Genomic DNA, 22,657 nt, shown 5'->3' on the forward strand with positions numbered 1-22,657 from the left:
GCCAAGATGCCTCCACCACCACCCCCCCGGAAACCCGACCCGAAGGCCTCAGGCGCCGCTTCAAAGGAAGAGAACATCTACATCCCCTCTTTCATCAGTAAAAGGCCGTTCTACGCCGGCGAAGAAGGCGACCAGACCGATTATCTCGAGCATCAGCGTCTCCAAAACAAGAAAAATGATCAGTCAAAATGGTACGATCGTGGCAGGAAGGCTGGTCCGGCTGCGACCAAGTACCGCAAGGGCGCTTGCGAGAACTGCGGCGCCATGACACACAAAGCCAAAGACTGCCTCAGCAGACCGCGCGCGAAAGGCGCAAAGTGGACTGGCAAGGATATCCAAGCAGATGAAGTCATTCAAGACGTCAACCTCGGCTGGGACGCCAAGCGAGACCGCTGGAACGGATATGACCCCAAGGAATACCGGAATGTCGTGGAAGAATTCAACGAGATGGAGGCGCTGAGAAAGAAGGCACTCAAGAAGGGCGACGCTGAGGACGAAGATGACGGCGACAAGTACGCAGAAGAGAACGATATGAGCAAGCACCAGAGTACTGCTACGCGCCAGCTCAGAATACGAGAGGACACCGCCAAGTATCTCGTCAACTTGGACCTGGATTCGGCCAAATACGACCCGAAGACGCGATCCTTGGTGGACGGAGGTGCAACTGCGGACAAAGCGGCAAATCTCTTCGCGGAGGAGGGCTTCATGCGCGGCTCGGGCGATGCCAACGAATTTGAAAAGGCTCAAAAGTATGCCTGGGAAGCGCAGGAGAAGAGTGGTGACACCACGCAGCATTTGCAAGCGAACCCTACCGCCGGAGAGTTCTATCGCAAAAAGGAGAAGGAGGAGGCAGAGAAGAAGCGCGCGGAGAGGGAGAAGAAGCTCAAGGACATGTACGGCGACACTTCGCAGTACACGATGCCTGAAGAGATGAAGAACCTCATCACCGAGTCGGAGCAGTACGTTGAGTATGACGAGAGCGGCCTCATCAAGGGTGCGCCGAAGGTCATCGCGAAGTCCAAGTACCCCGAGGACGTATACATCCACAACCACACCTCCATCTGGGGAAGTTGGTGGTCTAACTTTCAATGGGGTTACGCTTGTTGTCACTCGGTAGTCAAGAGCAGCTATTGCACGGGCGAGGAAGGCAAACAGGCATGGGAAGCTTCGGAACGCCAGCGAACTGGCCTTGCCTTGGCTGCTCAGGAGGAGGCTCCTGAGGCTCCCAAGGAGGAAGAGAAGCAGGAGATCCCTCCTGAGAAGGTGGCAAAGAAGCGAACGGTGGAGGAGATGATGGGAGGTGTATCAGAAGCCGAGATGGAAGAGTACAGGAGAAAACGGACGGCAGCAAACGATCCAATGGCAAAGTTCCTGGGCAAGGATGAATTGGTTTAGACTATCGAGGCATTGCATTGGACAAATATGATACCCATTCCCTTCATCACTGGCGTGCAAGGGTGAACTGTGTTTCCTGAAGGAAATTGACTTTTCTGTAACATTCATTCGTGGTATCCCGTATTTGATGCAATCATTCCATTTTGCCTCTGGCGAACGCCGTGACTATGAACACCCCAATTCCCACATGGTTGGTTTTGTTTTCCAGCCAGTCCCAGAGCTTTTGTTGACCTATCCTTAGCCTAAATGGTGGCGTTGCATTTACTCCTCATCCTCCTCCTCGTCACCACCGTCAGCCTTCTCGGCGGCGGCGGCCTTCTTTCTGCGGACACGGCCGGGGCGGCCACCGCCGAAGGGCGAGGTAAGGGCGAAGTCAATATGCTTCTGGGAGTCGAGACGGACGATGAAGGAAGGAACGTTGACGATCTGCTTGCCGACACGGATGTGGCGCTGGCGGATGAGAACACGGGCGTGGTGAATGGACTTGGCGAGGCCGAGCTTGTAGACGCAAGTCTGGAGGCGACGCTCAAGGAAATCCTCGACCTTCAGGGCAAGGACGTAATCGAGCTTCATGCGGGACTCGTCGAGGACACCGACACGCACGAGACGGCGAATCAGGGCGTTACCCTCGAAGAGGCGCTTGGGGTCCTTCTCGTCAAGGGTCAAGAGCTGACTGTGATGGGTGTTAGCAAAAATTGTGCCCCTCCCACACCATAGGCGCAAACATGTGTGTTGGCATGCGCAACCAGCGAGAGAAACACATACCGGGCAGCACGACGGATCTTGGAGAGGGTAAGCTGGACACGCCAGACCTCACGCTTGTTGCGGAGACCGTACTCGCCCACGAGCTTAAGCTCGGAGTCCCTGTTATGTCGAAGTCAGTCTTCGGAATTCACGACGTAAACCGAGCAAGCTCAAGTTCAGTGGCCGGAGAATACTGACAATCGGGCGGCCTCGAAGGGGCGACGGGGGACCTTGGAGGTCTTGGAGTAAGTGAGACTGTTGCGCAGTCATCGTCAGCAAGTCGAATTGCAATGCGCCATCACCATAGCCAGCAACTTACGGAGCCATCTTGCCGACCCGTCGATTTTCCTCGTTGTCGTTGTCGTTCGATACACGAAGAAAAAAAAATGTCAAGGCAGACAGTAAAATGCAAAGGTGGGCAAGAAAGGCGTGGGACAGGGCTCGCTTGTGGTGGAGACGCCCTGCGCTGGCCTTGCCCAATTGGGGATGGCGGGTCACGTGGCGGACCCAGGTGCCCTAAGGAAAGTGCGACCCCCCAGGGCCCTCGGGAAACAGCTCCCACACGACGGCTGCCGAATGCGAATTTTTGCCTGGAGTTTTTTTTTCGCGATCTCCTCAGGACCTCGACGACAACTAACCATCACCAACCGCCCTTAACGACAAAACACCGGCAAAATGGGTCACCCAGCGGGTCTTCGCGCGGGAACGCGCGTATGTCTAACGATTCCAACGATTTTTCGAGATTGCGGGCGGATTGCTGACGGTTCGTTTGCAGTATGCGTTCTCCAGAAACTTCCGTGAGAAGGGTATGATCAAGCTCTCCACGTACCTCCGCGAGTACCGCGTTGGCGACATTGTCGACATTAAGGCGAACGGTGCCGTCCAGAAGGGGTAAGCAACGAACCCGCCCGACCTTGGAATTACAATGGCACGACACACGGCGCAATCGAGGAAACTTTGAAGTTGGCCGAAATTGTGGCCGTGTGTGTGGTGTTAAGGGTCTTGTGTGTCTTTGTGTGTGCGCAAAACAGGAGACTGACAGGACGGGTCTGCAGTATGCCTCACAAGGTCTACCACGGCAAGACTGGTGTCATCTACAACGTCACCAAGTCCGCCGTCGGTGTCATCATCTACAAGAAGGTCAAGCACCGCTACATCGAGAAGCGCATCAACCTCCGCATCGAGCACATCCACCCCTCCCGCTCCAGAGACGACTTCCTCCGCCGCGTCAAGGAGAACGCTGCCCTGAAGAAGAAGGCCCAGGCCGAGGGCAAGCCCGTCCAGCTCAAGCGTCTCCCCGCCCTCCCCCGCGAGGCCCGCACCGTCTCCTTCAAGGAGAACAAGCCCGAGACCGTCACCCCCCTTCCTTACGAGACGACGATTTAAGAGTGTCTTTGTGGGGGGTTTGGCAGTTCTTCTTTTGCATGGGGTGTTTACGTGAGGAACGGAAAGAATTCTAGCATGGAAAGGCATCACGTTTTCGGCAACGTTCATAGGGAATGGAAAAAAGAAACCAATGACACTTCATCGTCTGCCTGTACGCCGAAATGCTACCCGTGAGACCCGTTGGCCCCTCTGCGACCTTGCCGCCGTGCCTCGGGGTCGTCCCTCTGGGTCGGGAGCGTGGTACAGGTCCGGTGTCTGGGTGTTTTGTGTTATTGAGGAAACCACTGTCAATCCAGTGCGCCTGTTTGGTTGACAGGCAGAATAGATGGCCCAGGTCCTCCGCCGGGCTTCATGATACCCTCGATCAATGGAAGAACATGACCTTGCGTGTTGGATGCAATTATTGAAGTGTGATGGCAAAGCACGAAGCTTCCCTTGCCATCCTTGAAATCCCATCGGATCCTCTTCGTCTGGGTTGGTCACTCTCTTATTCTCTCAGCGCTACTCCCGTACCCGTTACAGTACCAATCAACAAGGTTCGGGGCCGGCATTGCATGAGTAACGGCCAAAATTGTTCCATCACAAGCTTATAACTGCCCAGCATATGGAAACAACCAATTGGCTCCGGGTCTGGTCTGGGAAAGAATTCAATGCACTTGGGCAACTCACTTGAAACCCGCCATCGATGCGAGGGGCGATTCCTGGTGCATCCGCATATGCACTGTAGCTGAGTTCATCCCCTTGACTACAGTCATGAGTTTGTTCTTGATACATGCAATGCGCTGTTGTAACCGTGTGTCGAAGGACCGGCTGCACAAAAGCTTCCACAATTGCTTGCATTTCTTCTCTCTCATTCCAACTGTAGTTCATCACTTCGCTTGACAGGATTGTCGAGAGACACATCTTCAAGAACCTGTCAGTGTGCATCGCAATTAGAAGTCCGGGCAGTGCCGCAGGGACCTCTTGGGGCCAACTTTGATCGTTTTACCCCACCATTATCGTCATCAGATCAGGCATCTGTCCGGAGCTTAGGTACCTGGCCCCTCTGTGGCAGTGGTAAAGTGACAGCCCGTGTCACTGAGATTTGCCCCGGATTAGCGTTGTTCCATGGCTTTATGCCTAACCCGACTGGAACCGAGCCGAATCGCAACCTACGGGGTCGTCTTGGCGCTACTATCGCCGGAGCTTGCGCATGTTGCAGAACCCAGCCACACTCGAGCTGCCAAACGTTCTAGAGCTTTGTCACCGCTGACGACTCTTCCCGCCTCTCTCTTCCTCTCGGCACGGAAGTCGCTGACGATTTCTTTTTACGATTCTCTCGTTAATCGCTGCTTCCTGTAGTCTGGTCCCCTGCGACCGTCAGGCAGCATTGCACGTGGAGCTGTCTCCTTTTAAACGTTTGGGAGACGTCATATCCTCGGACCATTTCGATTAGAACACCAGTATCAACCACCCCCCTCACGAGTTCCGCCCTCGCGCGCGTACGAAACCGACAAGATGGCTGCCGTGCCTGATACCAGACATACCAAGTCCGTCATTTTCCTCCATCATCAGCCCAATGCCTGGCTTGATTTCGCGGTGACGGTGCACTGACACTTCTTCAGGACCGACCAGGAGTTGGCGATCAACATTAAGAAGGCCACGAACCCCGACGAGACTGCGCCGAAGAGAAAACATGTCCGAAGCTGCATTGTTTACACATGGGACCATCGCTCTTCCCAGGCCTTCTGGGCCGGGATCAAGGTGTAGGTGAATGCGCTCGTAACGCAAAGGCAAACGCTGACAATGCTGCTCTGCAGCCAGCCTATTCTCGCCGATGAAGTCCAGACGTTCAAGGCTCTGATTACCTTGCACAAGGTCCTCCAAGAAGGACACCCTAACACCTTGAGGGAAGCCATGGCGCAGAGAGGGTGGATTGACAGCTTGAACCGCGGGATGGGCGGAGAGGGCGTGCGAGGATACGGACCCCTGATCCGTGAATATGTGTACTATCTCCTGGCCAAGCTTTCTTTCCACCAGCAGCACCCGGAATTCAACGGCACCTTCGAGTACGAAGAATATCTCAGTCTGAAGGCCATCAACGATCCTAACGAAGGTTACGAGACGATCACCGACCTGATGACCCTCCAGGACAAGATTGAGCAGTTCCAGAAGCTGATCTTCTCGCACTTCCGTCACGTCGGAAACAATGAGTGTCGCATCTCTGCTCTTGTGCCTTTGGTGCAAGAGAGCTACGGTATTTACAAGTTCATCACGAGCATGCTGCGCGCCATGCACTCCAGTGAGTCCCGCAATCCCTTTCTGTTTGAAACGATGACCGATCGGACTGACTTTCGTAGCAACCGGCGACGCTGATGTGCTCCAACCCCTGCGCGAAAGATACGATGCTCAACACTACCGTCTCGTCAAGTTTTACTATGAATGCTCAAACCTCCGATACCTGACCAGCTTGATTACGATTCCTAAGCTGCCGCAGGATCCGCCTAATCTGCTGGCGGAGGACGATGAGGCGCCCGCGCTGCCCGCCCGACCGAAACAGGAGATCGAAAGACGCCCGACACCGCCCCCTGAGCCGAAGTCACAAGAGCCAGATGATATCTCTGAGTTCTGGAAGAACGAGCTCGAGCGTCAAAACCGCGAATATGAGGAGCAGCAGAGGGTGTTGGAGGAGCAGGCACGACAGCAGCAGGCTATGCAATTGGCGGCACAGGAGCAAGCGCAGCGCGACTTCGAGGAGCAGCAGCGTAGGTTGGCTGAGCAGCAGCGCCGCGAACAGGAGGCGCTCATGCAGCAGCAGCTCCAATACCAGACGCAGGGTAGACTTGCGGAGCTGGAGCAGGAGAACTTTAATGCCAGAGCTCAGTATGAGCGAGATCAGCTCATGCTGCAGCAGTACGACCAGAGGGTGAAGGCGTTGGAGAGCGAGCTTTCTCAGATCCAAGGACATTTCGGCCAGCAACTCGGCAGCAAGGACGACCAGATCCGGGCTCTGCAAGAGCAGGTTAACACATGGCGCACAAAGTACGAGGCCCTTGCGAAGCTCTACTCACAGCTTCGCCACGAGCACTTGGACCTTCTTCAAAAGTTCAAGTCTGTTCAGTTGAAGGCAGCCTCTGCGCAAGAAGCTATTGAGCGCAGGGAGAAGCTGGAGCGTGAGATTAAGACCAAAAACCTTGAGCTCGCGGATATGATCAGAGAGAGAGATCGCGCGCTCCACGATAAGGACCGCCTTTCAGGGGCCAACAAGGATGAGCTTGAGAAGCTGAAGCGCGAGCTCCGCATGGCCATGGACCGGGCCGACAACATCGAGAGAAGCAAGGGTAACGAGCTCTCAACCATGTTGTCCAAGTACAACCGTGAGATGGCCGATCTCGAGGAGGCTTTGCGTCTGAAGTCTCGTGCTCTGGATGACGCGCAGGCTAAGCTCAGGGATGGCAGCAGCGACCTCGAGCAGCTTCTCCGTGACAAGGAGGAGGAGCTCGAGGTTTACAAGGCCGGCATGGACCAGACGCTTATTGAGCTCAACGAGCTGAAGCTCAACCAGGGCGATACGGATCAGGTTATTGACGGACAGATTGATGCCCTGATCATGGCCAACCTGGACAAGATCAACGACATCATCGACTCGGTGCTGCAGTCCGGTGTGCAAAGAGTGGACGACGCGCTGTACGAGTTGGACTCTACGATGCAGGCAGGAAACCAGAACGCCTCGCCTTCGTACGTTCTGTCGCAAATCGAAAAGGCCTCTTCCAGTGCCATGGAATTTGCCACGGCATTCAACAACTTCATTGCTGATGGCCCTAATGCCACTCACGCTGAGTTGATCAAGACCATCAATGTCTTCGCCGGTGCCGTCGCGGATGTTTGCACCAATGCCAAGGGTATCACTCGCTTGGCTACCGATGAGAAGAAGGGCGACTCCTTGATGAACGGCACTCGTCAGTCTGCCATGTCGACTGTCAAGTTCTTCCGCGGTCTCCAGAGTTTCCGCCTGGAGGGCATGGATCCCATCCAGAAGACCGATGTTGTCATTAACAGCAATAATGAGGTGCAGATGAACCTGCAGAAGCTCAACAAGCTCGTCGAGACCTTTGCTCCCAATGCCGGCAAGCTCGCAGGCAAGGGCGATCTTGGCGACATTGTCGACCAGGAGCTCAGCAAGGCTGCCGATGCCATTGCGGCCGCCGCAGCTCGCCTGGCCAAGCTCAGGAACAAGCCTCGCGACGGCTACTCTACCTACGAGCTCAAGGTTCACGACACGATCTTGGACGCCGCCATGGCCATTACCAACGCCATCGCACAGCTCATCAAGGCTGCCACGGCGACTCAGCAGGAGATCGTCCAGGCCGGTCGCGGCTCCTCATCGCGTACCGCCTTCTACAAGAAGAACAACAGGTGGACGGAAGGTCTCATCTCGGCAGCCAAGGCCGTCGCGACGTCGACCAATACTCTCATCGAGACTGCGGACGGCGTCCTCTCGAACCGCAACAGCCCCGAGCAGCTCATTGTGGCTTCCAACGACGTGGCGGCATCCACCGCGCAGCTTGTCGCTGCCAGCAGAGTCAAGGCGGGCTTCATGTCCAAGAGCCAGGAGAACCTCGAGCAGGCCTCCAAGGCCGTTGGCGCCGCCTGCAGAGCGCTTGTGCGCCAGGTGCAGAGCATCATCAAGGACCGTAATGAGGAGGACGAGGCGGTCGACTACTCCAAGCTCGGTGCTCACGAGTTCAAGGTCCGGGAGATGGAGCAGCAGGTACGTTACCACTCGGCATCGTTGCCTTCTTGGCAGACGAGGTTTAGGTTTTTTTTATTTAGCGATATTTCGATGATTTTGCTGACGCGTTACGCTACCACTAGGTCGAGATCCTGCAGCTGGAGAATGCCCTGTCGGCGGCACGACACAGGCTAGGAGAGATGCGCAAGATTTCCTACCAGGAAGAGTAGAAGTCGCGCTGGCTACAGTAGTCAGTCCTATCAGATGATGGACATATCTTCCGCCGTCAAGGGAGTTCCGACGACATCGCCGGTCACTTCCCGAGAGAGGAGCCATTTGTGTATTCCCGTTTTTATTAGTTTCAAAAATCACATCGAGGTGGATTGGCGATGGCGGGCACTAGTAGCATTCGTTGTTGGTAGTCGTTGTTTATTAGCTCTATTTTCACACCCAATCTACCGCGCGAGCATTTACTCAGGGCGGAAAGGACTGGCAGAATTTTGATGAAGTTTCTTGGCTTTTTAACTACCCGCGTGCTTTGCTTACCCGTCACCCGGACTTCTTCTCCCTCGTTTGTGGCTTGTTGTCTCTTGTCTCCCTCTCCCGCCCTTCTCTCCGCCCCGTAGCGCCGAAGTGACGAGCTAGACATGAGAACGGAAAACGCCCTTTCCACGATCCAGCCCTAGCTAAGTTCCCCTTAACGGATGTAGGCCACACATCACGAGTGATCCGTTTAGCGAGAAGCGCCTCGACATCCGAAAGCCCGGTAATAGGAACACGTCCGGCGGTCTAAGGCTCTGGAGCGTAAGCGGTGAAAGGGCAGAGGCTCGAGGGAGCGTCGGAGCTGAGGCCGTTGGGTTTAGTTAGTTGTTGTTGGCGAGGGGATTCGGACCTGAGTCCGAGGCATGATGATGTGGCTTTTTGGTGTGCGGTTGGCGTTTGCAAAGATTACGGGTGATGTTTCGTTTGACGAGTGAGGATGCTGCACTGTGTTGGGGAATATGGAACTTGTCCGAAAGATGGGTCAATCTTGGCAGTCAGCTTTGGTTTCTATGGCTCAGTATTGCTAGAGGAGACATCATATCGCCAATCACCCGAAGCCAGACATTTTAATATGAGGTTGTTGCCACGACATTGCTGCCGTCGCCGCTACTATTGTGGGGAATATGCGAGCAGCCGCGGGATCACGGAGCACTCCCCCGTCGAAACAGCAGGTACCCGTGTCACAGCAGCCTCGCATCCCAGCATCGCAGCGGCTCCAAAGTGAAATACGACGACATGTCCTGATCGTTCATCTCCCGCTTCCGCCAGGGAGAAAACAACAGCGGTTCCGCGGGTCGTGGGAGGTACGCGAGAACGCCAGCTGACGTGCTAAGACAGCCCGCCTTCGGGCTATCGTCTCTTCCCAGCCAATCACCGAGGGGTCAGTTGTCACTATGAATCAAATTGCCATACTGCTTCCTCGCGCCGGTCCTTCCCTCGCGTCCGCTCTCGCATCCGCTGGCTTATCTGCTGGACGGGACGGGTCTCAGCTGCTAGAGTAAACCAAACGCTTTCCGTCGATAAATGGCAAAGGGGCTCTCAGACATTTGACTCAGTTCTGAGTCGCCCGAGATCCCGCGTTGAGTCAAAGTGTCTTACAATACGCCAACCGGGGCGGGGTCCGGCCCTCCGAAGAACGTGGTTTCGTCGACTTCATCCCGGAGGTCGAGCCCGCCTCCGATGGAACCCACACGGAAGTTGTACAAGATGTTTCTCCGCGGTGTCAGGCGGATTACGCATCGGATATACTATCCGGCCTAGGCCATCTTTATGATTAAAGATACTGCTCTTTGTCATTTGCGAGAAAGACTGAGACGTTCAGGAGACCCAGAGTGGCAACGACAAGCGATTAATCTCGTTGTTCGGGATTCCCGTGACCCCGAGCGTTGGCTTCAAAAGTCCAGACTGAACTACAAGATCAAAGTCAGGTGAAAAACCGGGCATGGTCACCAATCACGCTCCTCAGAAGATGCCGTCTGGAAGACGTTCATCCCCGAGTGTGGGCTCGGGCACCTCCTACAACCCCGGTTCGCCCAGAGACTACGATGAGATCTGAGCATCGAGACCTGTCCATGCGTGAGTACTGAATCGTCTAGCCGTTTGCGTGCCTGTATCATCAATGGGTGACTCCGGGGGGGTTAGCTTCTGCCGTGGGCACCGTTGAGAAAGCCACCAGGGGTATCAACCATACTCGTGTGATGTTGTTGCAATCGGAAGGGCTCCTGTCAGTCATTGTGGCGTACGTTGGGGGTGATCGATTGGCCCGGAATCAAAGGCCTCCTTTTGCCAAGGAGGGGGGCTGCAGGGCATGGCGGACGACATGGCGAACAACTCCTTGGGGAAGCGGCAAGGAATGCCAGGGTGCTGGTGAAGAAGGGCGGCGCTCTGGTTAGACATGAGCCGCTTTTCCTAGCTCTGTGAGTGACGCTAGGCTTGGCTGAGACGAGTATGATGGCCTTGGGGGTCCCTCTTTCATGTCTTGTCGGCATGTCCTGGTCCTAGCCCACTCGTTTCCTCCCTGCTCCCTGGTATGTCTGCCTTGTGGCATTCAAGTACGAAGTGAACTCTAGTGCGCTAGCCAGACGAGGAACCACGTAGTCCAAGCAAAATGATTGGATATTCGAGGCAGGGTTGACGCGTGTTGTCGGACAAGGTTTTGTGTCGAAGAGAGTCTGCTGGTGGTCAGATTCGGAACGAAGGCATGGATTCTGAAGCGCAGATGACAGGTCATTGCAGGGGCTATTGGCGACCAGTGCTCGCCTGGTCTTTGAGTGCCTTGCACTGCTGCCTGTATAATTCGTAACAAACGAACCTTTGTGCCACCACACGTAAATAGGCCACTCCGAGACCATGAGATCCCAAGCGCGATCATATATCTCACCAATCGCCCCATTATCGATCCTCGCGCTTGTCCGCCACCTCCTCAATGACAGCCGGCACTTTTTCGCTTGCTGATACTCACTCTAGAGGCTCATGAGGTATCGTATTGGGTAGAGAATGTACTTCATGCAAGGCCGCTGAAAAGCGCGCGTCCCGCGCCAACCTGTTGGTCATTAGCGACGACAAGTCTCTGCGCCCGCTGCTGGTAATTTGTGACGCGCACCGACTTGTTGCATGGTGTGGTTCCCTCGTCTATCATTCCCAGCACATGCCTAACTAGTTGAGCCCTGGATCGGTCACTTTGGTCTCCCGACGCAAGAGAGCGATGAATCTGACAACCCTTCCGTTGCTGGCGCGACAAAGGGAAGAGCTGCTTCAGATCTACCCATCTCTCAGGCCCATCTGTTCCTTTACTGGTCTGTCAACTCGGTAAACCAAGCCTCTAGTTTGACCGCATTCGTATCCACAAGGCTTTTGAGGCAAATTGTGAGGTTCGAGAGATGAAAGGAAGGTAAAGCCCCCCACAAGATTACCACACAGCGACCGTAGCTAGCGCGGGAAACGCCAGGCCGTGACGGGAGTGTTCTCCAGGCTAACGGCCTCATCCAATATGTCTTGTTCCCACCTAACATCGGTCCCCTGTTGCCTTACGGCCGTACGTCTGTGCTGGAGACCAGGTGTAAGATCGAGTGCCGGGATCTGGGCGGTTGGACAGGGCGGTGACTTCCAGAAGGCAGGCGACGCTGTCCTCGACAATCGCTTGGCAGCCGGAAATTAGACGCCGATAGCTGATGGCAGCCGTTGCGCGGAGTGACCAAGGGGATCGTTTCCTGTGAAGACGGGAATCCCAAAGGGGTCCCTGTTACGTTCGTACCCCTGGACCTCCAGGCGTGTTCCTTGGGGGCCGTTACCAGGCGGTCAGGGAGGCCCGCAGGCTCGGATCATTTCTCACCAATGCGGGGGAGTAGCAGCGGCAGTCCAAAGCGGTAATGATTGGTCGGTAGAAGCGTACAGTATCCTGATTACTGTGCCGGGGCGGTGATGAAGAGTGCCGATGAGTCGAAGATGCTGGACAGATTGCGTGGGGCATGGGTCGATGGCATCTTCCAGATTCTTGGCGATGATGTCGGCAAGGTCGGTGAAGGCCTCCCTTCTTTCCTGACAAGGGCAAAAATAGGTTGGCAGGTGCCGCGAGGATCACAAGGGGGACACGTTGTTGAGCCCTAGCAGCCAGCTCCTGCCGCAGCTGCAGAAGGGTGTCGCAATTTGGAGAAGGCGGGGGGGAGAGAAGGTCAACGGTCATGTATGTCTGGTCGAAGACGGAAGGCTGCAACAATGACGATGGCGCCTTCTTTGCTCCGCCTGATGAAGACAAGTGCTGGAGATCAAGTGGGAACATCGGCGACCACGGGGACCAAGAGCTGCAGGGCCAGGGTTCCGCGTCCAACCCTTGAGCGCGTGAAGTGATGGCAGGGGCGGTGCTCTCCACCACATATCTCGGATCGGATCGAGTGCCTCAAGAAACAGAGCGGCTTGCTCAGACAGACCCGGCATAGTCAACAAGACTGTGAACAGCCCATTTCTCAGGGAGACGACTGCAGTGCCTGGGTCGTCATCCCTGGCGGTGGAGGCAGTCCTCCCTCGAAAGTGCCAGGACCCAGGCGTTGATCTTGCTCAAAGCGGCAGTGTTGTTTGCTTGCGCTGGTCCGGTATTGGTGGCTTTTGAAAGTGGGCTTTGAAGACGGTCAGCTTCTCCTGCATGAGTTTGGGGGGTACCAACCACACCAAGCGCACGTCTCAAGCAGATACGAGGGGCGCAATGATGTTCCTGTCGTCTGTGTTCTTGCGCAAGGAAGTATGCTGTTGTATCGCGGCCCTTTTCGCGCATTTCTTTTTTCGCAGATGAGACATGTCAAAGATTTGGAGAAAGGAGGGGGGTATCCGTGGAGCCTGTCGATCGCAGAAACGGGGCCCAGAGGAGCCCAGTTCGGACGGAATGTGGGGCGTTGCAGGGGTCCTTCTGCCGCTAAGCGCAAGAGGCTGATCTAATTCGGCTTGGTCTAGATGCTAATCTCGACGACGAGGGTCTTGCTCTGAATCCCTGCCAGCAACAGTAACGTCAAGTGGCCCGCTTCGCGCTTCGCCGCACTGAGGCAGGGGTAGAGGGGAGGTTGAGGGTATGCTAGAGTGAGGAAAGTATCTGTCATTTTTGTCTCGTCTTTCGGCTGATTTCTTTCTAGCGTCTAATCCAGAAAATTGCTAGAAACATGCGCAAAGCCTGATCATTGATCAGACAGAAATGCATGGCGATCCAAAACCCCTACCAACTCCACCTTCCAGAAGCTGAGGTCGAATGTCCTGCAATCATACCCCCAGTCGATAGAGCCAAATTCTGCTGAAGACAAGCTGCCATTTCTGGCCCTCCGAACTGATTTTTGGCAGAAAACATCGAGCGTGCTGACCTTGTTCAGGACCAAACTGTGCCCAAGCTGAAACATGTTTGCCCAGAATTACAAATGATTGCACCCAACCACACAACTTAGAAAAAAAAATTGTTTACCACGTTTTGTTGATAACTCAAAAGAGAAAATTTGGTTGGGAAGATGAATTTATCTCTGCGCCTTGACGGGAATAATCTCGCTCTCCCCGTGGGCGTCTTCGTCGTCGTCGTGGCTCTGGCCACCCCTGCTAGATCCGTTGCCTGTAGGGAAAATGTCTTCCAGGGCCAGCTCATGGAGGTGCGTCGTCATCGCTGGGGCAAAACCCATGTCAAATGAGTCGCTCGCAATCATTGCCTGGCCGTGAGGGCCAGCTCATGGAGGTGCGTCGTCATCGCTGGGGCAAAACCCATGTCAAATGAGTCGCTCGCAATCATTGCCTGGCCGTGAATGTTGGAAGAGAAGTCTTGTGATGTGAATGATTCAAAGCCGTGAATTTCTTCCGATTCCGGGCTGTTACGGAAGGAATCGTTGAACATCGTGCTGGCAAAAGAGCCCGCCCCTATCGAAGGGTGCGCTTGAAATTCGCCGACGATGTTTTCTTCCGAAAAGCTGATGAAATTCTGGCCATGCATCGGCGCGGGCGGCAAATCCGTTTCTTTGTCTCGTGAACGAGGTGCATGCAGGTGGACGGCTGTGGCGGATGCGTAAGAGGGAGGACTCGCGAAGAAACTGGTGTCACCCGAGTGAATGAAGGGATCCTTCTTTTCTGAGTCGAAGCGATACTGATCGGCAGGTTGGGAATGGGGCGGCAACTGCTGGTAGTCGCCGTTGGTTGCCGCCAACCCGCGACCGAGATGCTGTTGCGGTTGGTGGCTGGCTGCGTTGGAAGCGCCGTGGAGTGCTGTGTCACCTCGGCTTTGATATGCTGGAGGATGTCAGTCATGGTCCCCGAGTGATGATGATGGTGTAACTCACCAGGGGCAAATTGATAGACGGTGCAGTGGTTGTAGATTTCCTCTTCGTTGGTGACTGCCGAAATATTGACTGGAGGCATAGGCGCGGGAACCAGATGTCCTCGCTGATTTGGAACGCAGTAGGCTGCCTGAAACTGATGAGGACGCCCGACTTCTGAGAGAACCCAGTCCCCTTCGGGAAACATGCGCGAGGTGGTGAAAATGTCGAGATCGCGGCGTGGTAAAACTTCGTTCATTGCCTGGGCCCTCAAGATGCCAGGGCTCTCGCTTGATGCAATCTCTTCGTCCCGAGACATGTTGGAATGAGGTGGCGGCAAAATACTAACCGAAACCATAGCAGCCGTTGGCTGAAGAAATGCGGTGTAAATGGGTTCAAGAAGGGGATGAACAAGAGGCTATCGTACAAAAGAAAAAAATGTCGGATGGGGGCCAGTCCAAAGATATGCCGTGAAGATGTAAAAGGCCGGATGAACTGAAATGCGAAAATAAGGAGAGATGGAAGAGACAAAAAGGTCCAACGCTCGTGAAATGTAACAAAAGCGACCCTTGACCGAAAACAGCGTCGCGATGACATCCGGCAGAAGTATTTTTGGGGAATGACTTTTGGAGAAATGAAGAAGAAAAGAATACAGAATTGTGGGCACCAGATCTATTCCCTCTTGGTCGCAGCTTTATTGATCTAGCCAATCTGGAGTCCGGAGAAAATGTCGAATGTACCTCGAGGGCAATGTAGGGTGTGAGTCCGAGCAAGACGTCAGGAAAGCTTCTCGAAAACATCAACTTGGTGTAAAACTTCGTAAAGCCTGCCCTGAACCTCGCACGGCTTGAGGTTGTGATACGTTGATTTACGAAAGCAACAAAATGCAGGAACGTCCACAGAGAAGCCCGGGCGATGTCATTGATCCCGGATTTTAGGGTTGAGATGGCGACCGCTGCAACCATGATGCATCAGAACTAACAAGCCCCCTCTCAGCACAGGGCAGCATGCAGCACTTTCGTGACCCTCGCCCGGCAGACTAATATCTTTTGTTTTTTCTCTTGCCTGTCACCGAGGTGGATGCTGGTGCTGGCTGGCACAGGCGGTGTTGGCACCTCTGCCTTCCCTTCCAACACCATGTTCCAACACCAACCACATCAGAGGTGCAGCAGCAAGCCCGGCGGGGTGGTGTGCCTCTGTTGGTTGCTGTTTTCCACCCAAATGTGCTGAGAGCGCAGAGAGCACAGCCCGTAGTGTGCACCCAGGAGCAAGACTCGTTGACAGATGCCCAAACCGTCATTAGCTGTTCTATTTTCCTCGCACATCATCCATGCCTGGTCTGCTCATCCAAACATGCATCATTGCATCGTGCTGAGAGCAAGGTAACGTATCATGGATTGCTGCTGATATCGCCATCCCTTCTATAGCATTTGTTGTGCTGGAATACCATTTCAATGTGTATGAAGCTGGGCACGATATTTTCGCGAGAAAATGGGGAAATGATGGGGTTTCTAACTGCTCAGGAGTCAGCTCTAGGAGTGAGGCACGTACGGGAGATAACACCGAACGCAGGTTTATACCCGAAGGATCCAAGAAGCTCAGCTACCTATGCCCGCAACAGAAAGCCAAGACGACGGTAGCGAGGAAAGACTGCAGCTAGCAGTGCCGGTGGATTAAGGTCGACCAAAAACTGCAGGGTTGCATGGAGACGTAAGCGGCCGTTGAGATTCTCTTGACAGCTGGGCAGGCTGGACTTGCTTCTTCTCCCCAAACCGGTGCGAGGTACCTGCATCTCGGGCCGTCATCCAGCAAAGTATCTCCCTGCCCTTTTGCCTCCTTCTAACTACTTGGAGACAGGTGTCGCCGCGTCGTAGGGACAAACATGATGGGTACAGTGCAGGGTCGTGGTTTCGCCTACAGTGGGAGGAAGCCAAGGAAGGTAAGGTAGACGGACAGGTGCAGATACCGAAGGACCGCCCGACATCGATGCACCTCCACGTCCTCGTCCAGGGCTGGCGGGTTCCTCCTCATCTGGCCCTGACCCTGGCCCTGGCCTTTCCTCCCCTCTCCAAGAGTCCAGGGCAGGGCCCCAGACACATCATGTAACCGGAGCTTGCCATGGCCATCCAGACCTGCCACAGCAAGATGGATCCCCTGCGGTGATTTCTGGTTTAAGACACTGTCCCACACCAAAAGGCTGGGCACTCTCGCCAACCCGTTCCTCGTCCGTCGTCCTGAGGCATTGTGGTCTGTGTTCTATGAGCTTGGTCTGTGATGAGGGGTGCTTTCCCCAAATTTAGGACCCTTCTATGAACGAGCCTTTCCCTATGCGATTTGCACTGCGTATCTTGCCTCTCGCACCCTCCTCATCACTCTCCCCGAAAGCTGTCCTGGACTACCTATGCCTCGTTTGTAATTGGCACTTCCTCGACAGTATATCTTGCCCGAGACCCCATCGATCTTGGAAGATCTTGTCTCCATCTCACGATCCATCCTTTCATCTACACACACCACTTCCCATACCCATAATTCTAGCAACGTCTGCGCCAACTTCAACCCCGCATCCTGTCCGTCTTACACCGCCTCGCCAGCTCGCCATGTCATTCCACGACTTCAATCCCGGCCAGACCATTGCCGGCTGCATGGATCCTTCTCGCTTACAACATGATATTCTACAGATCGCAAAGGAGACACTGGACCTTCAGCTCAATAGCTTCCAGTCCGTTGTTGCTGTCTCTCAGAAGGATTACCTTGGTCTTGGCCAGGACGGGCAAGCATTCATGGCTTTCTACGTGGGGTTGGTCTACCTTCAGCCTCAGTTCCTTCAATCGACATGCCGAACGCATCTAACCATACGCTGCAGACGGATTTTCAGGAAGCCCGTCATGTGGGCAAAGGATGGCATGGACGGCAACGCAGACAGATGGGTCCTCGGGCCCTGCGAGAAGTTCGTCTCTGGCCCCCACATGATCGTCTCGGTCAACGGCATCGCTATTGTTGTCCAACGGCCACCAAGCCACTTCCTTGAGGACGCTTCTGGTTCAGAAGCTGGCGCCCATTGCACCGAAGGCCCAGAGCCTGTTTGCAAGATCAAGGTTCCTCGACCTCCCAATGCCTTCATTCTCTACCGCAAAGATCGCCATGCCACCATGAAGCAGGAAAACAGTCACCTAAGCAACAACGATATTTGTGAGTACTTTGACTTGGTTCCCCTCGGGAACAGGCGCTGACCAACAACAGCCATTAGCCTAGGCAAGAAATGGAACAGCGAATCACCAGCCGTGCGCCAGAAGTATACCGAACTTGCAAAGATGCACAAGGAGCGCCTCTTGATGATGTATCCCGACTACCGTTACACCCCTCGCAAGCCGTCTGAGAAGCGCCATCGAAAGCCTAGTGGCCAAAGCAAGAAGACCAGCTTAGCAGCGTCGATGAGGTAGAGGCCGCCTCCTACCCGAGAGCGACAAAACCATCAGCGCGCCCACTTGTCGGCTCCAGACGGAGGAGTATGAGTTATACCTACCGACTGCGACAAGTCGCTGTAGTATCAGTCATGGAACGGAATAGATATCGGCGCTGCCAAACGACTTTAGGTCGTCCTTGTGTTCTAGACTGGCAGCATCAGCGACCAGAGGAGCCTCAGAACATGGCGCCTTTGGAGGCTGTCTTCGATCTCTATCCAGTCAGCGTGACCCAGGAGGCGACCACGCATCTGTTCGTCGATTCACTTCCCGCATGCTGTGGCAAGAGTTACCTGCGCGAGAAACCAACAGACCTTTGTGCGGCGATACTTAGACGTACGAACGCTAGGAGATCACCGGATCTGAGGAACCAAGAATCATCCTGGACCATCTGCTTCGATGGCAACGCGAAGCAGAGATCTTCGATTTGATGAACATATTGGTGCAAAAATGTACTCACAACCCATGTATTCGCATGTCAAGCGAATACGAATCTTTTTCTGTAATTATAATCTGCAAGCCAGTAAATATCATCTTCATGGACCATCTATTCCAGCCCGATACCTAGAGTGTCTTTTGGCCCCCGCCGTGAGGACCATTGATTCGCCCACATGTTGCTCTTCGCCACTGCAGACTGCCAACACCATCCATGATGCCCAGCCACTGTCTCGACTGCGCATCACGGGAATAACTAGGTCTGATCTTTTTTCCAGTCGCTGCTCCAGATGAACGTCCCGCACCTCCACTCCGTCCCCGATTCTTTGGCTCCCGACTTCCCCAACGGGCGGGCACATACGTAGAATGATCTCCCTGTACAGATCGTCAGTACCCATTGCACCAATCACGACCCCCGGCATTCGCCTAAGTTTTCCGAATAAGGAAGACGTTGCTTGGATAGATCTCACCACAATTGATGCCGGGCTTCTTGGTCTGGAAGCTGACACAAGGCTCGCCGTGTTCGCATTTGGGCACGACCCTCTTGCCCAGGCTGAACTTGGACCACGCTTCTTTGGTCTCGATGGGATCAAAGACCTTCTCAGAAGTTTCGCTAGCCGACGGGTCCAGGGTTGATGCCGGCTGTTGCTGTTTGCTGGGCAAGGGCGAGGTCAACGGCTCCGCAGCCGCAGGGACCTCTGCTACCGTTGAAAAGGAACCGGCTAGCACTGCAGCCTTGTTCTCCTGTGACTGGTCCTCGGGGCCATTGTTCTTGTCGCTGGAATCGGGGATTATCTCGCTGTCTACGTGGGCGCCTGTCGGCTTCGCAGCCGGGGCCTTGGGTTTGAAGAAGCCAGTCAGAGTGCTCTGCTTGTTTGTCTTGGAGTCGTTGTCGTTCGTCTTTGTTCTCTTCAGGGACCGCTTTGTGTCTTTCGCTTCGGTCTGCCTTTTTACGGGGGCAGATGAGGATGGAGGTAACGTTCTATCAGCGACGCTCGGAGGTATCTTGCTCGTGTTCGACGGGGCAAAGGTTTGTGAGGGAGGATCGTCGGGAACATTGGGAAATGAGGGGCTCTTTGGCTGTTGAGAAGGGGTATTTTTGGGGATGGAAGAGGGAGGGGTATCGGTCGTTGGCTTTGTGGTCGGCTTCTTCATGAACATGTCTCGTATACTTCGTCGCTTGTCGAATTCGGGGATGAGCTTCGCGGAAAGAGGGAGGAGGTCCTTTGCGGCCCAGTCTCGCAGACGGTCGCCCCGTCGAAACATGTCGCTCGGGTTCATCAGATCGACGATGGGAACCTCCTTGTCGTCCTTCTTGACCACATCGCCGATGATTGCGTATACCGGGCAGTGATCCGACCCCATCAGCCCCTCTTGGATGTTCGAATCCGTGAACCAGTCCTTGATGCCCGACGAGCAGAGGACGTAGTCTATCCTGCTCCCGTTGTTGGCTGGGCGGGTGTTCCGCTTGGTATCCCAGCAGGTGAACATGCCCTGTCGGTCGGGGTGGAAGATGCGCGTCAGGTCGTGTAACACAGGCTCCTCCCGCCCCTCGTCCCGGGCTCCGGTAACGTTGCCGCCGACGACCAGCTGGTTGAAAATGCGTCGCGACGGCATGCCCTTCCAGTCCTCGACCGTCATGCCCTCCTTGCGGAGCATCTCGCGCAGGTTGCAGGTGTCCAGCTCCTCGAGGATGACGTTGAGGTCGCCGGTCAGGATGACCTCCTTGCCCTGCGCGACGAGGTTGCGCACGCGCACGTCGAGGGCGTTGAGGTAGCCGAGGCGGAAGTCGTCGCGTGAGGAGTCGCGCGTGGCGGGGCTGTAGGTGCCGATGAGCACGAAGGCGGGGAACTCGAGGACGACGCAGCGGCCTTCGGAGTCGAGGGTCGCGGCGTCGACTTCGGACGACAGCTGGCCGGCGCGAGGGTACCCGCCGATGTGCTGGTCCGGGGGCAGGTCGCGGTACGGGATGGAGGAGCCCGGCGGGGTGAGGACGCCGAGGATGCCTTCTTCCGCGCGGATGGGGGCGCAGGTTGCGTTGCGGGTGTAGATTGCCACGCCGGAGTATCCTGGGTGTGTTGGTCAGAGGTGAGAGAACAGGGCGGCTGCGGGAGAGGTGTTACCTTTCTTGTGTTTTGGCAGGCTGAAGAAGACATCCCAACCGGGCACGAGGACCATCTCATCTGTGAGGTCTTTTCGCTGGATTTTGCATTCTTGCATGATTACAATGTCCGCCTCAAGGATGTCGAACATTGCCTGGGCAGGAGGTCAGGGAGGGATGCTAGTGAGGATGGGGGCGACGGACCTGGTATGTTCGCTTCTCCCGCCATGGTTGGTATCCGAATGGGTTTCTGAACTTTGTTAGGCTGGCTGTTCATGGGTGTGCACACGGAGGCTTTCGAACCTGATGCCGTTGACTTGAGATGAGTTAGCGAAGCCGGCCTTGAAGGGACACCAGATGTGCGCTCACTCACCGTTCCATGTCACGATGCGAAGTCCCATTTTGACGAACAGCCGCTCTTGAAGTTGAGCTTTGCAATTCTTAAATCAAATGGGTATCGCTCAAACGCCGGTATCACCTCGCTTCAACATCGAAAAATCCCAGAGATGCCGAGTGACGTCGATGAAAGGACCAATACAGAGAAGATTTAGAAGCGAGCGGCGAGTCAGTGACTAAAAGAGGAACACGACCCAAATACTGGCGCCTTTTCGTTCACGAACGCGAGAAAGTGAGACCAAGGCGTCTGGCTGGAGCAACTTCGCCCTCGACCGCTTACACGTCGTGAGTGACCGCGCGACGTCGCTGCCGTCATGGACGCGGCACGACCTTGAGGCGGTGTCACGTGACCCGATACAACGCTGCTTCAACTCATCAATTGGCGTCCTTCTGATGACAATTCAGTTCATTATTTACACCCAAGAAGCAAGCGAAAACTCAGGTTCAAATTACGCCAATTTTGGGTTTCCCTTTTGGTAAACTCTGGCCGTTTGCAGGGGGTTAAATGCCTTGCTCACCCAGGAAACCAGTTCCTAATTACTTCCTCCGCAAATGACCTGACATCATTTAGTCATCCCGCAAAGCCCGCCCACCAAAAAAAGAGAGAGCGGCAGATCCCTGCCCTCTCATCCCTGCCTAACAATCCAGGCCACAAACCCGGCCATCACCACCACCGGTTCCCGCTAACCGAGCTCCATGACCTGATTCCCGTCCCGCAACGAACCTCAATCTTCACCACCGCCGACCGACGACCGAACGTCACAAAAAATCTCCCCTCCACCACCCACAACGGATACCGCACACACACCATGAGCGCCCGCCTCTTCTCCGCCGCCGCGCGCAGCGCTGCCCGCGCCCCGGCCGCCCGCTCTACCGTCCAGCGCCGCTTCGCCAGCACCGACAACGCCTTCGTCAGGGAGCGCGAGGCTGCCAAGCACCACGCCGCCGGCACCACTGGTTCGTCATATCATTCCTTCTGCTGCTGTGCGGGATTGCGAGAGGAGAAGAGAAGAGTGACATTGGGGACGGAAGCCAATTGGGCGATTGGGGGGAAACCAATTGAGTGAAATATAGAAATGCTAACGACCGTGAACAGAACTCTGGCGCAAGATCTCCATCTAGTATGCCTCCCCCCTAAGACCCCTCGAAGAAAACTCGCTCCTACGATTGAGGGAATCCCTACGCCGTCGAAGACATTGTTGATGCAGGATGTTGCGACGGAGGAAGTGTCGGAACTCGCATAGGGATTGGAGGGGCATGAATCACGGACTCGACGGCACGCGGGATTTGTCAATCGGAGATCGAGGGAAACCTTGAGCCAAGGAGACCGTAGGCTGACCATGTGTGTGTGATACAGCGCCTGCATTCCCGCCCTCGCCCTCGCCGGCGCCAACGCCTACGTCCTCTGGAACGAGCACTGGGAGCACTGGAGCCACATGCCCCCTCTGGAGGAGCGCGTCGAGTACCCCTACCAGAACATCCGCACCAAGAACTACCAGTGGGGTAACGGTGACAAGACCCTCTTGTACGTATTCACCCCTCCTGCGGGCTATGAGAGACGGGGCGAGTGTGCTAACGTAGTCCACAGCTGGAACGACTCCGTCAACTACCACAACAAGGACAAGGCTTAAATTGCCAGAACTCGGGCACCAGAATGCGTGAACTCGCATCGGGGAGGGAGCGATCCATAGACTCGGGACACGCTTGTTGGGGG

General features: G+C 55.2%; 8 protein-coding genes across 8 annotated transcripts; 5 read left to right on the forward strand and 3 right to left on the reverse strand.

The window, feature by feature from the left end:
• Positions 1-6: 6 nt before the first annotated feature.
• Positions 7-1,395, forward strand: SLU7 (Pre-mRNA-splicing factor SLU7; the record flags this gene model as incomplete). The annotated part of the gene is made up of 1 exon (XM_032032867.1): positions 7-1,395. The coding sequence occupies one exon, from the start codon at positions 7-9 to the stop codon at positions 1,393-1,395; it is 1,389 nt and encodes a 462-aa protein (XP_031888055.1).
• A 261-nt stretch (positions 1,396-1,656) lies between these two features.
• On the reverse strand, positions 1,657-2,466 carry RPS9 (40S ribosomal protein uS4; the record flags this gene model as incomplete). The annotated part of the gene is made up of 4 exons (XM_032032866.1): positions 1,657-2,068; positions 2,161-2,259; positions 2,338-2,394; positions 2,459-2,466. The coding sequence occupies 4 exons, from the start codon at positions 2,464-2,466 to the stop codon at positions 1,657-1,659; spliced, it is 576 nt and encodes a 191-aa protein (XP_031888056.1).
• Positions 2,467-2,814: 348 nt separating this feature from the next.
• On the forward strand, positions 2,815-3,525 carry CGGC5_v011301 (60S ribosomal protein eL21; the record flags this gene model as incomplete). The annotated part of the gene is made up of 3 exons (XM_032032865.1): positions 2,815-2,850; positions 2,915-3,030; positions 3,195-3,525. The coding sequence occupies 3 exons, from the start codon at positions 2,815-2,817 to the stop codon at positions 3,523-3,525; spliced, it is 483 nt and encodes a 160-aa protein (XP_031888057.1).
• A 1,497-nt stretch (positions 3,526-5,022) lies between these two features.
• Positions 5,023-8,466, forward strand: end4 (Endocytosis protein end4; the record flags this gene model as incomplete). The annotated part of the gene is made up of 5 exons (XM_032032864.1): positions 5,023-5,054; positions 5,130-5,270; positions 5,325-5,806; positions 5,865-8,275; positions 8,380-8,466. The coding sequence occupies 5 exons, from the start codon at positions 5,023-5,025 to the stop codon at positions 8,464-8,466; spliced, it is 3,153 nt and encodes a 1,050-aa protein (XP_031887822.1).
• Positions 8,467-13,946: 5,480 nt separating this feature from the next.
• On the reverse strand, positions 13,947-14,869 carry CGGC5_v011303 (uncharacterized protein; the record flags this gene model as incomplete). The annotated part of the gene is made up of 2 exons (XM_032032861.1): positions 13,947-14,524; positions 14,575-14,869. 2 exons carry the CDS (start codon positions 14,867-14,869, stop codon positions 13,947-13,949), a joined length of 873 nt encoding a protein of 290 aa, XP_031888053.1.
• Positions 14,870-17,147: 2,278 nt separating this feature from the next.
• Positions 17,148-17,990, forward strand: mta-1 (mating type protein mat1-2-1; the record flags this gene model as incomplete). The annotated part of the gene is made up of 3 exons (XM_032032860.1): positions 17,148-17,347; positions 17,414-17,739; positions 17,791-17,990. 3 exons carry the CDS (start codon positions 17,148-17,150, stop codon positions 17,988-17,990), a joined length of 726 nt encoding a protein of 241 aa, XP_031888054.1.
• A 712-nt stretch (positions 17,991-18,702) lies between these two features.
• Positions 18,703-20,948, reverse strand: apn2 (DNA-(apurinic or apyrimidinic site) lyase 2; the record flags this gene model as incomplete). Its single annotated transcript, XM_032032858.1, has 6 exons — positions 18,703-18,821; positions 18,917-20,515; positions 20,570-20,702; positions 20,752-20,797; positions 20,851-20,863; positions 20,921-20,948. 6 exons carry the CDS (start codon positions 20,946-20,948, stop codon positions 18,703-18,705), a joined length of 1,938 nt encoding a protein of 645 aa, XP_031888201.1.
• An 804-nt stretch (positions 20,949-21,752) lies between these two features.
• On the forward strand, positions 21,753-22,574 carry CGGC5_v011306 (Cytochrome c oxidase subunit 6A; the record flags this gene model as incomplete). Its single annotated transcript, XM_032032857.1, has 4 exons — positions 21,753-21,900; positions 22,040-22,064; positions 22,301-22,468; positions 22,532-22,574. 4 exons carry the CDS (start codon positions 21,753-21,755, stop codon positions 22,572-22,574), a joined length of 384 nt encoding a protein of 127 aa, XP_031888200.1.
• Positions 22,575-22,657: the final 83 nt, after the last annotated feature.

This window comes from Colletotrichum fructicola (assembly GCF_000319635.2).
Source record: "Colletotrichum fructicola Nara gc5 chromosome Unknown KSG_Nara_v1_contig06, whole genome shotgun sequence".
In the NCBI taxonomy this organism is placed as follows: Eukaryota; Fungi; Ascomycota; class Sordariomycetes; order Glomerellales; family Glomerellaceae; genus Colletotrichum; species Colletotrichum fructicola.